The sequence below is a fragment of the Nyctereutes procyonoides genome, unplaced genomic scaffold (genome assembly GCF_905146905.1).
Source record: "Nyctereutes procyonoides isolate TBG_1078 unplaced genomic scaffold, NYPRO_anot_genome, whole genome shotgun sequence".
Lineage (NCBI taxonomy): Eukaryota > Metazoa > Chordata > Mammalia > Carnivora > Canidae > Nyctereutes > Nyctereutes procyonoides.
In genome coordinates this window covers 17,860,347-17,877,980 of record NW_026575037.1, presented here as the reverse complement: position 1 = coordinate 17,877,980, position 17,634 = coordinate 17,860,347, and the positions used below count along the sequence as shown (strand labels likewise).

The following is a 17,634-nucleotide window of genomic DNA, read 5'->3' as shown; positions in this document are numbered from 1 at the left end:
AAGGCACTATGTTCTCAGGAATCTTTGCAAATAACACTCGATTTTGCCAAGATAGAAACAGCCACAAGAATACACTTCACTTTGCCAGAAAAAAAATAGCTCCAAGAATAATTCATGCATGTAATGTTCTTGTCTTCTATGCCCTATGTAACTACGAATTAATTCTCAGAAGGACACAATGAGAGATTACAATGGCAACACCAAAATGACAAGCCTCCTTTTTCCAAGAAAAAGAATGACTACCTCTTCCTATAAAGGATCTCACTACAATTGTCTTGGATCCATACCAGACTCATAGGCATTTGTAATTGGAAGAACATGTGAAGGTCAACTGATTTGACTCTCCATCTCCGAGGGTACCTAAGGAGTGTTGAAATACCTTAAGGACCACTCGGCGCTGCCTACTTGGACACCTATGATCTTTTCCAAATTCTTTCTCACGCTTTCTACAGCTTGGATGCTTCCTCTACACCTTGTGGCCATACAGACCCAACCCCCCTCCACATCATTCCTTCAAAAATGCCGCCCCCTGAGGCTTCCTTTCTGCAAGAGTTGTCAATCATTCTGTACTTACAAAAACAATCTGACCACTGAGGTGCTGCCGTGTTTGTTGTTGTACTTGTTTCTTTTTTTAAAAAAAGACAGATTTATTTGATCTACAATTATTCCAAAATGATTACTACTCCAAATAACCCAAACTGTGCTTTTTTTCAACCTATATTATCCAACACTGAAAGCTGATTATAATCAACTTGCTTTCATAAAAAGAAGGAAAAAAAAAGATTTTAGAAGAATCCACATGGCTAAAAGGACAGCCAGAAAGCATTCCATGTTCCCAAATAAACAAGGGAAAACCATGGATACACCGCTTCTCCACTACTGCCCATTCCCCACTCGAATCTAAATGACCCCCTTACAAATCACAGATGCATAAAAATGATCCAGCCACAACCTCACAGTTTACAATGTGGAAACTGAGACCCAGAGATCCCATCTCTTTCTCCTTGGCATCCTCTAATGTTTATCAATCCTCTGTACTGTACTGGGTTAGACACTGGGGATGCCAAGGTAGTGAGGCCTTGCCCTCTCAGGTCTCTGAGCAGGGACTCACACACAACAATACAATTAAGGGATTTATTTAAGATTTTATTTTATTTATTTGAGAGAGAGCACATGTGAGAGAGAGCACAAGCAGAGGGGAGAGGGAGAAGCAGGCTCCTAGCTCAGCAAGGAGCCTAACATGGGGCTTGATCTCAGGACCCTGGGATCATGGCCTGAGCTGAAGGCAGATGCTTAACCGACTGAGCCACACAGGTGCCCCCCAATTAAGGGATTTATTTTATTTTATTTAAGATTTTATTTATTTACTCATGAGAGACACAGAGAGGCAGAGACATAGGCAGACAGAGAAGCAGGCCATGCAGGGAGTCCGATGTGGGACTCGATCCCGAGACTCCAGGATCATGTCCTGGGCTGAAGGCAGATGCTTAACCGCTCAGCCACCCAGGCATCTCAAGGTTATTTAAATAGGTAAAAGCAGGGGCGCCTGGGTGGCTCAGTTTGTTGAGCCTCCAACTCTTGATTTCAACTCAGGTCATGATCTCAGGGTCGTGTGAAATCAAGCCCTGTGTAGGGCTCCATGCACTGAGTGTAGAGCCTGCTTAAGATTCTCTCTCTCCCTCTCCCTCTGCCCCTCCCCACACTTGTGCATGGATGGGCTCTCTCTCTCTCTCGCTCTCTCTCTCTCTTTTTCTCTCAAAATAAAATATGTGGAAGCATATTGTTGGGGAAGCTTAATGATAAGCATTTGAAGCTTTGTACAAGGAACTTGAAAGACAAAAAGCTATTTCCTTCCTCTGTGCCTTGGCTTAACCTGTCCCTCCAAATCAAACACCTGCCTCCTCTCTTTGTTTGGCCAACCCAATCCTTTAAGATTCAGCTCAAGTGCCCCCCCACAACGTTTTCTTCCCAACTCCCCCTTTAACGCTCCCACAATATCTCGTACAAATCACACTCACTGTACTTAGCATCACGTACTGCATCTATCTTTCTTGTGTTGATCTTCTCTGTTAGATTTTAGGTTGCAGGAGATTGGGACCTGAGTGTTATTCAGCTCTATATGTCTGTCTCATTCAGCTGGTGCATACTGGGGTATGATGAATGAACAAATAAACATCTCAGCAGACTTAAGGGTTAACAGGTGTTTGTCATACACAGAAGGAAAAAAGAAGGATGCTAGGCTGAGGAAGCCTGATGCAGAGGCCCAGGGCTCTGAGGGTGTGGTGTGCTTGCAGAGCTGTGCAGAGCTCTCATGGTGGGGGTGTTCAGGGTGCCAGAGAGGGGGATGGGAAGAGTGGCTGAGGTCGGGGCTTGGGGATTAAGTGAGGGTCGAGGTGAAAAGCCACGTAAGCCACCCTGAAGTGTATAAGTGTATAGACATTATCTTAAAGTTGGGCGTGGGGTGGGGGGAGGGCAAAAGTCTGTACAAGGAAGTAACATGATCCAATTAGTTTTTAAGGTCACATAATTGGCCAAAGGAGGAAGTACTACATTGAGTACTGGCCACCAAGGCAGGAACCTACTGTATGGTGCAGGACACAGGGAAGGTCCATATCAGGGTGCTGTGTCCCAAGAGCTTGGGGTGAGCCCCAAGGATGGAAGTAAAGTGTGGGTCCAGGTTTGAGACTTTAGGTGGAACCCAAAGGATTTGATTAGTAACCTGAGTATGGGAGAGGGGGGAGAAGCATCAACCATGATGCCAGCGTTTCTAACCTGGAACACCAGGGTGACACACAGTCAACAGAGAAAGGACCATGAGAAGAACAACAGTTTTGGAGGAAAAGAGTATGAGATCATTTTCAGAAAGATTCCTATGATAATCCTTCCAGATGGTTTCTATAGGTCAGAGCTACCTTAACTAAAAAAAGAGATAGATGAAGTGCAAGAAATCAGTCATGAAAAACCTAAAGAGTATAAGACGAACGAATAGTTTAACCCTCACAGAGACAGATGGTGTGATCCTGATGATGTGAGGGTGAAGGAAACAATTTCAGACAAGAAATTTTCTCTGGTTCTTAGAACTACTCATCATTTCTCAACCCATTAAATTGGCAGGTGTATACAACATGATGTCTAGGCCATCAGACTCCATACCTTTCTGGTTTTCTGGACCCACCTGAATCATCTTCATGGCTTTTTAAATGATTATTACAAAAAAAAAAAAGATTATTACCAGCTGACGAATGGCTTCCCACCAGTTAGTGAGTCCTAGTCACCAGGGAGAATTCAGTTTACTGTAATTAAGTAGCCCCGCTCAGGCATTTTACTGACTAATGACCTCATTTTTTACTCATCTTTTCAAAATGCTAGAAGGTCTAGCTATTGCTGGGAAAAGCGCATGGACACACTCATGAACAAAACCCTTCCGCAGCAAAATTAATCCATCTTTTAATCTAGCGACATTCCTCTTGCCCGTATTTCATAGCAAAAGCTCCGAAGAGCAAGCCACGCACAGAACCTTTATAGAAACAACTGCTCCACTTACAGAAACCGCAAAAGGACTTTCCTGGCCCGTGCAGTTATTCTACGTGCACAGAGATTGTGCTTGGTGGAAAAGAAAATGAAACTGCCAGCTTACCCTCTTCCTCAAGTTGTAGGTCAGAATGAGGTTCCTGGAGAAGGAGTGAGAAAAGGCCGTGTAGAATTCCAGCACTTTCTGCAGGGCGTCCCGTTTGATCACATGCAGGTCGCAGTAGGTCAGGGCCCTCACGTTGGCACAGGATTGGGCAAGGGTGGCTTCCTTCCAGAACACATCTCCAAATACGTCTCCTTTCCCTAGGGAGAGAAAGTGCTGGTGAAGAGAGTGCCAGCCAGACGGTGTCTGGCCACCCAGGTTGGCTTCCCTGTCTCCCAGAATTGCTGTGCCTTTGACATCCTGCAACGTGGGCTCAGAAAAGGAAAAAACAAAACCCCCCAAAAAATTAAAAACAGAAAACAGGTTCTATTTTGAACCTTAACAACATGTGATTCAAGAAACTTTAAGATACCGTAGAATACAACGTCGAAATTTAACCAATGACTTTGGGGTCATGGACGTCACCTCCTGAACATCCTATCCAAAGTGGGAACCCTCTGTTATTCTTTGTAGCCCCCCCATTTTCCCCAAATGCCAATCATGACCTATAATCACATTCTTTGTTTCCTTGTTTGTTGTGTAACTCCCAGCCTGAGAGCTCTGTCCACGTCACACAGTGTCTGGAGCCTAGTAGGAATTCTGTAAGTGCAGGCAAAAGAGAAGCAAGGAAGGAGGGCAAACTGTGGATCTCTATTAAAGGGACTGGCTGAGGGGTGAATAGTATGGAGAAGGTGTGGACTCTCCATCAGGAGCTGAAGATCAAGAGAGGCCTCTTCTGTTTCGGATGATCTGCATGGAAAAAGGCATGGAGGGGTGGAGTTCATTACCTTCCATACTCTTTCCACTGCCCTAAGGTTTATGTTTGTATGGTGCCTCACTCCTCCCCCTCACCCCATTCCTCCTTCCATGCTCCTCACCCCTGCCAAAGGTCCTCCTTGTGGTATAAAAAAACATGGGCCCCCTACACATGGCAGGGGGGCCCTACACATCTCCAAGCTTCTCTATACATGTAATAAGCCAATTGAGTAACATAATCATATCCTGAGTCAAAATTCTATCAATCTCCTCTAAATATCTGCTTTTCAAATCTAGGGATATTCCCCCTATCTTTCCCCGAGTCCAACATTTTAACATATGTCTAATGCAAAGCCTAATTCATTCCTGGCACAGCCTCTGGTTATAAATAGCTTGAAACGTTGTTTATCTTGCCTCTAAATTTTCAGCACAGATAAACACAAATCTGAATCCATAGGGAGCCGGAGGAGAGGAGTATGCAGTGAGCAATGAACAATGCTACAAAGAGTGGACAGTAACCCTCATAACCCTCAGGAGAGTCGTCGGCCCCTGCATCCAGACCAGCTGCACGCCACTGCAGGAACCCAGGTGCCCCTGACTCAGTAGGATGAACAGGGCAGGTGTTTTCCTCATTCAGGCTAAGGAGGCGATTAGACATCCAAGCACCTGGACAGAACTTGATCTTTTCTCAAAAAAAGAACCCATTCTAAGTATGCGAGTAATCCACGGGCATAGCCTTCTCCAAGCACCTTCACAGGATGAGCTAGAAACCAAGTGTACTATGGACACATTACTCCACAGTTTCCCATGTGGTTATGAGGTAATTAGTATACAGTTCTGATTTATGAAGATAGTTTTATTGACTCAGTATGAGCAAGATGCATGCGTAGAGGGGAGGGGGCTTTTAGATAAAAAGGCCTTTAAAACTATGCTAGTTAAATTCCCTTCCCAGGTGTTTTTCAATCATCTGCACTAGGAGTGGGTTACTTTAGGGCTGGGGCCACTGGATGGGAGTACTTCTCTCTGTGGGATGTTACCAGCTTCCACGGAGATGGGCTCATTCAACGTGTGCTCCCTGGTACTGAGTTCTAACCAGCAAGGCTTGGCCATTCATTCATACATAGCAAGCATTCCATAACTTCCCTACACTGCACTGCAATGCCTCCCATGCCTTTCATTTTTATGTGATCTAGAAAAAGCTCTTCCGACGCATAGAATGGTAGATAGTCAAGAGGAATCAAGAGGCAAAGCCTAGTTACCTTCCCCTTGGATCTGGACTCATCTAGTACCTTCTCTGGAGTTTGGCAGATGAGATGTTCTGAGATTTTGAAGCAAGACCATAAAAAATCTTGCAGTTCCAGCATGGGTCTCTTGGAACACTTACCGTTAAGATGCTCCTTCTTTTTTTTTTTTTTTAAGATTTTATTTACTTATTCATGAGAAAGAGAGAGGCAGAGACAGAAGCAGGCTCCCTGCAGGGAGCCTGACATGGGACTCGATTCCAGGTCCCTAGGATCATGCCCTGGGCTAAAGGGCAGCACTAAACCGCTGAGCCACCCAGGCTATCCTAGGATGCTCCTTCTTAGAATCCAACTACCATCCTTTGAGAAGAACAAGCCATACCAAAGGTCATAGACCAGTGCTCTGGTGGGCAGCCCAGCTGAACTCTTGGCTGACAGCCAGCCTCTGCTAGTCATTACGTGAGTGATCATGGCCAGTAGGGCACCCCAGTCAAGCCTTCAAATGCCTGCAGCCCTAGCCAATGCCGGTGTGCCAGCCACATGTGGAAAGCCCAAGTCTGAAGCAACCAACTGAGCTAAACAACCCATGGAATGGTGAGGAACAATAATAAATTTCTTAGGCCACTAAATTTAGGGGAGGTGTATTTTTTTTAATTTTTTTTTTTTATTTTATGATAGTCACACAGAGAGAGAGAGAGAGGCAGAGACATAGGCAGAGGGAGAAGCAGGCTCCATGCACCGGGAGCCCGACGTGGGATTCGATCCGGGGTCTCCAGAATTGCGCCCTGGGCCAAAGGCAGGCGCCAAACCGCTGCGCCACCCAGGGATCCCCTAGGGGAGGTGTATTATGCAGAAATAAATAACCAGAACACACAGAATCATGGAACTCTGGGCTGAGAAGCCCATGAGAAGTTACTTAATAACTTATCTGATATTCCAGTAGAACATCACAAATTATCCCAGCTCTGAGCTGGCACCCCACTTCTGGCCCTGAAAGAATGGGACAAGGAAGAGCAATGAGTGGCTCTAATGGGAGCAGATTATCCTGAGTGTTTTGAATATCAGTGATAAAATGTAGAAATTACAAATCCCGTGGTCTCCTATTGGGATGAAATATAGTCTAACCAAACCACAACTACTAAGAGTGCAAGACCATGGATAATCCTGCCTGATTCTCCTCAAGGTTAGAGCTGACCCTTGAACAACACAGGTTTGAATTATGAGCATCCGTGTGAACGTGGATTTTTTTTTTTATAAATACGGTACACCACTATAAAGGTATTTTCTCTTCCTTATGATTTTCTTAATATTTTCTTTTCTTTAGCTTACTTTATTGTAAGACTGTAGTATATAATACACAAAACATACAAAATTCATGTTAATTTATTATTTATTTTGTCAGTAAGTCTTCTGGTCAACAGTAGGCATTAGTAGTTAAGTGCTGGGGGAGTCAAAAGTTATATGTGGATTTTCCACTGCACAGAGGGTCAGCGCCCCTAATTCTACATTCTTCAAGGGTCAATTCTCCTTCATTTAAACAAAACCTAATGAATAAGCATTATACTTCTCAAACAAATTTGGAGCCATTTTTTTCCCATCTATAAAGGAACCCAGAAAATAAAATTTCCTAATGTGTACTTAACATACGAATTTATCTGTAGAAATTCAGCTTATAAACAACTCTTCAGGGGCATACCCATTGCATAAAACAAAGAACAACCATATTATAGTCGCAACATACCATGAAACTAATAAGTGCATCTTTAGAAATGACAACATGCCCAGTGTAAAAAGTCTTCCACTCAAAGATTTTGACAGAAACAATAAATAGAGAGTACTTCCTACTACACAAAGTATTTCACGGTAAGATAATCATGATTAATCTGTAGGGTCCAGGAAGTCTCAGTGTTGTTATAACCTGGATTTGATTTTCAACCCAAATTGAAAACCATACAATCTTTCTTCCTGTCAAGGCACCATTTTTGGTATAAACGATCTGTTAGTGAGACTTAAGAATGTGGTGTCGGAGGGCCTGTCAGATGCAAAACAAACCCAGGACTATTCTGGCAAACGAAGAATGTATTTATGACCCCAATAACTTGGGGAAACTGTCAGAGGGGAGGATACAGAGCATTTGGCAGGCTGCTTCTAAGTTACACACAGCTCTGGGAATAATGACTTCCCAGGTCGGGATGAGGAATCAGGGGCCAGGACAAGCCCTACACCCACATTTATCCCTTGTTCCCTCACATGAGATGATCATTCACTGAAGAACAAAAGTTACCCCAATGCACTTGGCAATCAAATGACTTGAGGCAATCAGCTTATTGATTTATTTATTACCCTGAGGTGCTAGGTGCAGAATGTTAAAACCCAACGTTTCAAGTTTCTAAAATACATTCTAAGTGGATGTTCTGAGGTGGGAAAAAGAAAAAAAGAATGAAAAGGGGAAGTATGGAACCGCAGTCTAATTAAAACTGCAAGCAAACATCCCCGTGATAATTAATCCCCCTCCCTCCTCCCCCTCCACTTGAATGCAGCTATCTTTACTGCACCTCCACTTCTGCAGTGGACATAAACAACCCCATGGGGTACAGACGTGGGGCTGAAGAACGTTCACAAAGCATAGGTGGGAGGTGGGACTCAGGGCTGAGGTCGCCCAGGGAGAGGGAGGACAGATCTCCGCAAGGAGCACAGGAGAAAACCAAGGCCCTGTGGATAATTCAATTTAACAACAGGCAGAGGCTGGATTACCCACATGAGGAGGCTTGAGGGGGTGTGGAAGCTGGGAGGGGTCATAAGGGCAAACTCTTGAGGTGCTGGAACTGGGTCTCTGGGAGGATCAAACAGCCTACCCGAATGTTAAGAAGTCACAGGGAAGTGATTCTGCTCTGAACTGGAACCCGTCAGAAAAGGCCTTGTGTATCCACAGGCCCTGAGTGAGTTTGGCAGGCCTGAGGGGTCAGAGCAAAACAGAAATCTCCAGCAGCTTCTCTTCACTATTCCCTACTGTGTGCTCCTGTAAGGACCGCTCACAGTGGTGACCTGTATTAGCAAAACATAATCCTGCCGTGTAAGTTACTATCGGCTCCTGAAGTCACCATTTCCAGACCCACACCAATTCGAAAAGAACCCACTTAGTCACTCATGCAACTTTCGGCAGGCCCTGTACTAGGGGCTGAAGTATAGCAGGGGGATGACAGACATGACGTCAGAGAGACAGACGTCAGGGAGACAGAGACCCGGGTCATTATAACGTTTCAGGGGTGACTGCCTCAAGCTAACATGATAGGACACCATGCAGGAGGGGTGCCCAGCTCAAGCTCAAGGGGGGAGGGAAGGCCTTCAGGGAGATATGATGTCTGAGCTGAGGCCCGAGGGATGAGTTCCAATTAATCAGCATAAAGATACAGCACAGAGATGAGTCCAGGGAGAAGAAACAGCAGGTGCAAAGGCCCTGAGGCACAGCATAGAAGCACACACCCTCTTCAGCAGGATGAAAGCCTCTGGATTATCCCATGTTTTGGATTATCTGTTCCTTCAGTCACCTGTAGAGATGAGTGTTGCCGGTATATTTTGTAATCCTTTGAGGAAAGTAGCCAGTCCCCTCATTCAGCTTAGCACCTTCCATACTCTGTACACTGAGTTGGTGGCACCAAGTTGTTGAGTCACTGTTTTAAAGACCTGGATTCGTGATGCTGTTGGGGGCCCCACTGGGGGTGCTGAGAACGGTGCCAGCCCCCTCAGCCTACCCTACTGTCTACATTTCTCCTCTCTGGGGCATCAGGAGGTCCTTTGCCTTCAAGCCATTTCAAGACCAGAGGGGCCTAGCACTCACTTCATCAGGATGGTGAAATGTGACCACAGAGCCCCTGGCATCACTGAGAGAGGCTCAGAGGGTGGGCCATTCTGTCTCCTGGCCCCAGGAATAACCCTGCTTAGGGAGACATAGAATAGGGGCTGGATAAATATTTCCAGGCAAGTTCTGAGTAGACTGTGTGCACACCCACTGAACTGTACGGTTCAGGACAACAAGGATCAGGACCAAGGCGGTTCTCAGACCTCCTGGATTCAGGAGGTTACATCTGGGTCCCCTCCTTGGTCCTCCGAGGCATGTCTAAGACACAAAGAGAAGTTGCCAAGTCTCACCCTCCCTCCCCAGTGCTGCCCGCAGCATTTTATTGTCCTCCCTCAACACAAGCCTCAGGGCCAGACCCCTTGGACTGCCCTGCTGGGAGCCTGAGTGGGCTCCTGTCCCCTCTTCTGCTCACTCTCTGCCTTCCAGTCACACTGTGGCTCCAAGTCTGGCTTCCTGCTCACCTCACAGGGCCTTCCCAGCACCATTACAGGCCTCCACCCTGCTCCCTGGTCTAGGTAACTCCTGCTCATGCTTCCAAACACGCCCCAACCTCGTGTCTAACCCCTTGGCCAGAGCAGCTCCCCATTCTGTGTGTCCTCCGTACTCTGAAGGCACTCCTCATACCTGGAATCATTATGTCCCCGGCAGTGGCTCTGGCACACAGCAGGCACTCCATGGGTATTAGGTACATAGATAAACTAATGGCACTGGGCGTCTTACTAAACCCCTCCTAGTCTCAATTTACCCAACTAAAAAATATGGATAGTAAGACCCAAAGGGCTGTTGTATGGTTTACATGAAATGACTGTGAACAAAGAACTTAGCCCTGGGCTTGGAACACAGTAGGTGCCCAATAAATAGTAAACCCAACGAAAGAAGAACGCTCTTAAGGGCCCTGCGAAGCAAATTCCACAGGGATCATCAGGCCCATTTGAAAAAGAGGAAGGTGAGCTCCAGGTGAGGGTTAAATGACTACCCGTGACTCCATGGGCTTTCCCCATGTGGCCTCCATGTCGGGAGAGTCTCTGCCATGCTCCCAGTGGGCTGTCTTCTGCATTCCCTCCCTCAAACAGCCCTCCTTCCCAGCAACATTTAGGGGGGATCTACCTCGGTCAGGGACCATGCTAGATGATAGGAAAAAGGATACATCAGAGACAGCTTTGACCTTAAGGAGCTATGGGCTGAGGAATCCAGGTGTGCTCCAAAACCAGTTCTGTCCTCTTCTGGTAACAGAGCCTATGACTTGTAGCTGAGCACAAGGGCGACCAGGATGAAGGCTGCATGGCACCTAGCTGTGGCCACGTGTCCAAGTTCTGGCGAAGGGGAGGGCTGCAGAAGGGTTCTGCCCTGCCCTTCCCCTCTCCAGCCCTTCCTCCTGGCTGGAATGAAGATGGGCTCTCTTGGACCAGGAGGCCATGGTGACTACTAGTCAGGATGAGGCAACAGTCAAAAAGCAAGCGTGGTGCCCAACACCATGAAGTGGGCATGCCGACCCTTTTATACGTAGCCGACTACATGAGGGAAAAACAAGCTTCTGTCTTGTCCAAACTTCTGTTACTCTGGGTTTCTGTTGGAGGAGCTAAACCCGCATCCTAGCCAATTCAGGGGTCCATGGTCCAGGGGGGCAGTACAGCGTGTTCAGCTCTGTGGGGAGTGTAGGTACCTGCCTGCTTTCTCCACCTGCTGCGGGGAAAGCACAGGCTTCCACGCATCTGAAGGACGGGGCAGTAACACGATGGTGGAGCTCTAGCAGCACAGTCAGAGCAAAAGCTCCAAGGACTTCAGTGACACACCTTGGTGATATCCATCCAGTTCCCAGACCAGCCCTGATGGGGGGCCAGGGGTCAGGATCTGCTGGGGGCTCACGGTGTAGCAGGTCAGACAGCAGCCAGAGACCCTGCCACAGGCACCCACTGTGCACCTTCCCCCAAAGATGATGAAGTCCAGGCTTTCTAGCTTATTTTTGAATACTTAAATAATTTTTTAAAGATTATTTATTTATTTATTTATTTATTCATGAGAGACACACAGAGAGAGAGAGGCAGAGACACAGGCAGAGGGAGAAGCAGGCTCCACGCAGGGAGCCTGACGTGGGACTCGATCCCCGGTCTCCAGGATCAGGCCCTGGGCTGAAGGCAGGCGCCAAACCGCTGAGCCACCCGGGCTGCCCCCCTATTTTGGAATACTTCACCCTCCCACATGCATCTACGGGAGACCACGGGGAAGAGTAGATAAGCAAAGTTGTGACACTTTGTAAATTTTGCCTTCTTTTATCTGAAATGAAACTACAAAGCCCCTTCATTTTTTTTTTCACTTACTGAAAAAAATAAATGCTCCTGGCAGTCTGTGACCTCTGCTTTATCTGCTACAGTTTCGAGACGTGAGAAGGTACATCAAATGCAGACAGACATAGTGGAGACCTCAACAGTTCGCTTTCCTGTCCAAGTGGTGAAAACATACTACTAGGAATAAAGCCTTAGTGTTAAGTGCCAGGTCTTATCTGATTGTGTTGTGGTGTTGGGTGCCGAGCCAACACATTTTATTGGATTTCTTTTGCCAACAAAGAAAGCAGGGCCTGCAGATGTTCAGGAGGCCTGGGCTCTCAGGCCTCTCAGAAGGGCATCTCCTTCTAGGGAGGTGTGGTCTCACTTTAGGTTTCATAGGAGAGCTCAGCGATGTTCAAGAAACATCTGCCTTCTTTCGAAGTTAGTACAAAAGAGCAATTGTTACGCTCTTCAGCAAACCATCTCTGTATTAGAGATGGGACACTGGCGTGGGGCAGCCACGTACCTGGTCGGTGAAACCCACACAGGCCCGGTAATGTCACATGCCAGCTCGGATGGGGACTGCCTCTCACCCTCTCTCTCTCTCAGGCAGCTGTTGGACTGGGAGTTCCCAGTTCTCCTGGCACATAATTCAAACCAGTTCAACAGTTTGGCCCTACCTATCATGGACCAGGCGGTGTTCCAGAGGCCAAGGGCCATATAACACGGAAAACGCATTGTATCCACATTCAAGGGACTTAGACTGGGAGGAGACAAACCTACATGTGCGTAACAGTGAGGTATAAGACAAATAAAAACATAATATCGGGCAGCCCAGGGGGCTCAGTGGCTTAGCATCACCTTCGGCCCAGGGCATGATCCTGGAGACCTGGGATCGAGTCCCATGTCGGGCTCCCTGCAGTGAGCCTGCTTCTCCCTCTGCCTCTGTCTCTGCCTCTCTCTGTGTGTGTGTCTCTCATGAATAAATAAATAAATAAAAATCTTTAAAAAAAACATAATATCAAGATACGTCATAAGCTGTCTCAGGCAGGGCTATGGAGATTTCATAGAGAAAAATGAGAATGGATCTGGCCTTCTATGGTGAGCCAGGAGAATTGAGACACATGGGAAAGACGGATAATTTTTCCAAACAGCAAGGGCGGGGCGGGGAAGCTGGATGGCTGGAAGTGAAGTTTGCTGCTCTGGGGTGCTCTCCTTCCTTTTATGGCTCAAATTCTTGAGAATACTATTTACGGTGTCTCTACACTATTGTTAAGGGGTGATTTACCCCCATTTCCCTGATGTTCCCTTCTGTGAAGGCAGTTCCAGCTGCATCACACCCTTGGCCTCCCTGATGCCCTCCTCTGCGGGAGGAGTTTGGAAGGAGAACCTGCACATGGGTAGGCCCGGCCCCTTGCTCTCTTCAGGATCTGCCGACCTGCGAGAAGCATGTTCTCTCTGTCCCTCCACGCTGTAATATCTGCCAGCCAGACCCTCAGAGGCCAGCCTGTGCTGGTCGGCACTACCAGGTAGGCCTAATTCTGGGGCCCCATACTGGGAAGTCTTCTTGGACACAGATACAAAGCATATTCTCCAATATTAGCTTAATCAGAAAGAAAAAAAAAAGGTGATATTTTGACTATTATCTCACTTATTTCTTTCTTGTTTCAGAACTCCAGAAGAGAGGAACCTGGGTGGCTCAGTGGTTGAGCATCTGCCTTTGGCTCATCTGATCCCAGGATCCTGGGATCGAGTCCGGCATCTGGCTCCCTGCAGGAAGCCTGCTTCTCCCTCTGCCTGTGTCTCTGCCTCTCTCTCTCTCTCTCTCTGTGTCTCTCATGAATAAATAAATAAAATCTTAAAAAAAAAAGAACTATGGAAGATCTTTGCAATTTATCAAGCACCCTGGAGTTAATAGCCACCTCTCCCCATTTCTCAAGCTTCTCTAATCTTGCCTCCACCCTGCAGTTCCCGCTAACACTACTCTCACCATAGTCAACAACAGCTCTTTTTCTGACATATCTAAATGATGTATTTTAGTCCTCAACTTATTCTAGCTCTTTGATTCTAATATATACTTAGGTTGTCAAGCGTTTTTTATCTCTAAAATCAGAAGGTGTTTTACAATCAACAATCTATCACCATTTAACTGGCAGTGTTGTGTCTTAGTAAGCCATTAAATATTGGAGTGTCTTACAATCCAGAGCATCTCCAAGTCAGTGAAATTTGGTTCTGTATCAGTTAAAAATGTCCCTTCCCTCTCTCCCTGCCTTCTGTGATAGCCCACTGTCCTGCGCTGGCAGTTCATCTCCGCCTCCTCTATCCATCCCCTATAAACTGGAAACCCGCTGGGCTCTGCTCTAGTAGACCTTACGGCTTTTTGCCCTCTCTCCTCTCCTTGGGTTTTTTCTCAGCCTCTCACCCGGCTTTAGCTGCCACCTGGATCATGATGGTCCGTCCCCATGTTTGTGCCTCAAGCATAAACCACAGGGTCTCTCTTCTGAGTCTAGAATCTCACACTGGACACTTTCACTTAGCTCAAAAATCACAAATCCCCAAATGGAACTTCCCACCCCCAGGTAAGCCTATCCACCCTCCAGTGTTTCCTGTCCCAGTGAAAGTTGTCCGAGTCATTCCAGACTCCTCCTTTTGCTCATTTCCATATCCAATAAAAGACCAAGCTCTGATAATTTTATCCATTAAGGATCTCATAAGTTGGTCTACTTTTCTCCCTTTCCACGGATATTAAGTTGGTTCAAGCTACGCTCATCTCTCAACATTGTCCTCGCTGGTCTTCCTGCCTGCTATCCATTCTCTTTGCCGCATCCAGGATGACCTTTCTAAACACAAATGTCACTCTTCTGCTTTAAAGTCTTTGAAGATGCTGCGGGTGCCTGGGCGGCTCAGTCAGTTGATTGTCCGACTCTTGATTTACACTCAGGTCATGATCTCAGGGTCATGAGATCGAGCTCCAAGTTGGGTTCTGTGCTCAGTGGGGAGTCTGCTTGAGGTTCTCTCTCTCCCTATTCCTCTGCCTCTCCACATTGCCCCCCTCTAAAATAAATAGATAAATCTTTAAAAAAAAAAAAGCCTTTGAAGATGCTGTTCCCTCTGCCTGGAACACTTTCTCTTTAATCCTCTATTCTAAACCCCACTACCTCTGCTGTGGAGGTAGAATCCAGCGGAATTCAGTTGATCATGCAAATCTCAGCTCAGATACCACTTTGGCCAGGAAGCCCTTCTTGATTTCTCTTGGTCAGGCTGGATTAGATGCCTGTCTTATAAGCTTCCTTAGCATCCTGTTCTTACTCCTATTACTCTCGGCGTACTATATCATAAAATGGTGTATTTGCTTATCTGTCTCCGTGATGAGATGAATAGCTCTATCCCAGGTGTGTCTGTCTGCTTCAGTCCCTAGACTACACTTGGCATGTTTATGGAATGAATAAATCAATACATCAATGAAAAGCCCTCTTTTCATTGGGTCTGAGTGGAAGACCACAAGGTGGGCCAAGATATGAAAGACGTAGAATGTCGCAGGATGGAGGCTTTGAGGAAAAGACTGGTCTCCAGCCTGAGTGCAAGAGCCCAGGTGTCCTCTGAGAGCTACCTTGTCAGCCTGGCTCAAAAAGGAATTTGCTGACCTGTTCAGTCCCATAATTCACTCTGATCCAGCTTCATGCTAAGCTGAAAATGTATAGACGAATTTAAAAAGAAGATGTAAAGATGATAAATGTTAGAAATAACCCTATCATGCAAATGCTCCCCTTAAAAGAATTAAAACTTCACCCAAATATGGGTCTCCAGCCTTTCTTGTCGAGACTACACCGAACAGGAGCAAACAACACTGGCATCTCTGTTTGAAAGGGGGCTGGCTCAGTAATGGTTACGTTAAAGCAATGGCTTGGAAACATCACGACACTCTCCTTCTGTTCTTCACAACTGCAATCAGATAAAATTAAATTAGCCCAATGTGTCTCTGCTAAGTAAACAGACCACAAATCTTTCACTGAAGGCAGGTGATAATTTCCAAGATCACTAGAGATAAGAATTACAAATTGACTTGATTTTTCCCCCTTCCTGTTTATAAAAGATTCTAGGTGCACTGCAGAAAATGCCTGAAATATACTGAGAAATTGAAAATATTGGCTCTGCAGGCCACCACTTAGAAAACTCTGATGCAAACATTTTTTTTAAGATTTTATTTATTTATTTATTCATGAGAGACACAGGGAGAGGGAGGCAGAGACACAGGCAGTGGGAGAAGCAGGCTCCATGCAGGGAGCCTGACGTGGGACTCAATCCTGGAACTCCAGGATCAAGCCCTGAGCCGAACACAGGTGCTTAGCCACTGAACCACCCAGGCATCCCTGATGCAAACATTTTGGTATGCTTTCCATCTTTCTCCTGCTCACACATGCATTTTTATGCAGTTGAGGCCATGGCACATATAGCTATATACTCTGCTTTTTCCCTCCACTTAACATCATATTTAAAACATTTTGGGTGCCGATAAAATTTGGTATATCGTCATCACTACAGCTGCCTTGACTTATCATAATTTTTTATTGAACCATTCCCCTCTGGGCACTAAAGTTATAAGAATTTCCTTTAGAAAGATCTATTGACTCTCCTAATGACTGGTGTCTTCAGAGACTACAAACCAATTTTTTAAATTGCTTAAACAAAAACATAATTAGTAAGTAGAACCTGGTCCCCACCCCACCCTGCCTCAATCAAGTACTGTGTGCACTACCTGACACAAATGTTTTGCATTTCTGAAGTTCTAGATTATTCATATGATAGCTTCTTGCTGGGAGTGTGGATTTAATATAATTGCTTCGGTTGATGGAACAGCTATATGAATATTAATGCTTGGTTGGAGTGTTTAGAGAGACACTTAGACATAGCCTCCTCCCCTCGCGTGGAGCATGAGCAAGCGACGTTATTAGACGGTCCTGGCAGTCACATTCTCCCAGCAGCTACGCCAGGTCCCAGGGCAATGTGGAACAAAGCACTCCAGAATATGGTAGTGCAGGAAGTAGGGACCTCCCACTCGTCCCCTCCACCTCACAAGCATCTCAGGGAGCATCTCTGTGAAGGATTTAGCTCCTCCATCTCTAAAATTATGAGGGTTTTGCATGAGGTTGTTGCTCTTTTTAAAATCCTGGTGAGATAGCCACTCTGTCCTCGCTACCTAGCCCTCCTCCATTTCAAGGAGCATTTGAGGGAGGGGTTGGGTAGTAGCCACTAAATAAATGTCATTTTTTTTTTCTGACTGAACCGATAAAAAACAGAAGAAATACTGTTGAGGCTTCTTTTTGAAAAAAAATGTTATTCTTTCAAACTGTATCTTAAGAACTAAAAGAATATATGAAACAACGCTTTCTCAAGATCCACTTAAAAAAAATTCCCTAATTTTGAAAGTAGCATATGTTCTTTTAAGGAAGACTTGAAAGAAAAAAAATATATATATACATACATAAAAGGAAAACAACAATCTCTTATAGCCTCACAGACTAAAGACATCAACTATGACATGTGAGTAGAGACATTTGTAGATAAAAACGCACAATGTTTGTGAGTTTTTATCTACAAATGTGTTCCCCCCACATGGCTGAGATCATATTGCATTTAAAATTTATATTTTACTTACTTTACTTATCTTAAGAGTTTCTAACACTGTTTAAAATTCCTCATGAGCATTTTGAATGGCTACACTCCCACTCCATTTAAAATGCTCTGAAATACTTGGTCATTTAGGAAAAATGAATATGACTCCCTGTGTTCTCTCTGCACCCGTCTTGTTTGTTTGTCTGTTTTTCCTATTTTCTATTCCTT

General features: G+C 45.7%; 1 protein-coding gene across 2 annotated transcripts in view; it reads right to left on the bottom strand.

The window, feature by feature from the left end:
• KCNH1 (potassium voltage-gated channel subfamily H member 1) overlaps positions 1-17,634 on the bottom strand; it is a 370,271-nt gene that overhangs the window by 75,742 nt on the left and 276,895 nt on the right. For both annotated transcript variants that reach the window (XM_055319555.1, XM_055319556.1), the window contains exon 10: positions 3,638-3,834. In XM_055319555.1, coding sequence (XP_055175530.1) covers positions 3,638-3,834 — 197 coding nt within the window. The remainder of the gene's footprint in view (positions 1-3,637; positions 3,835-17,634) is intronic.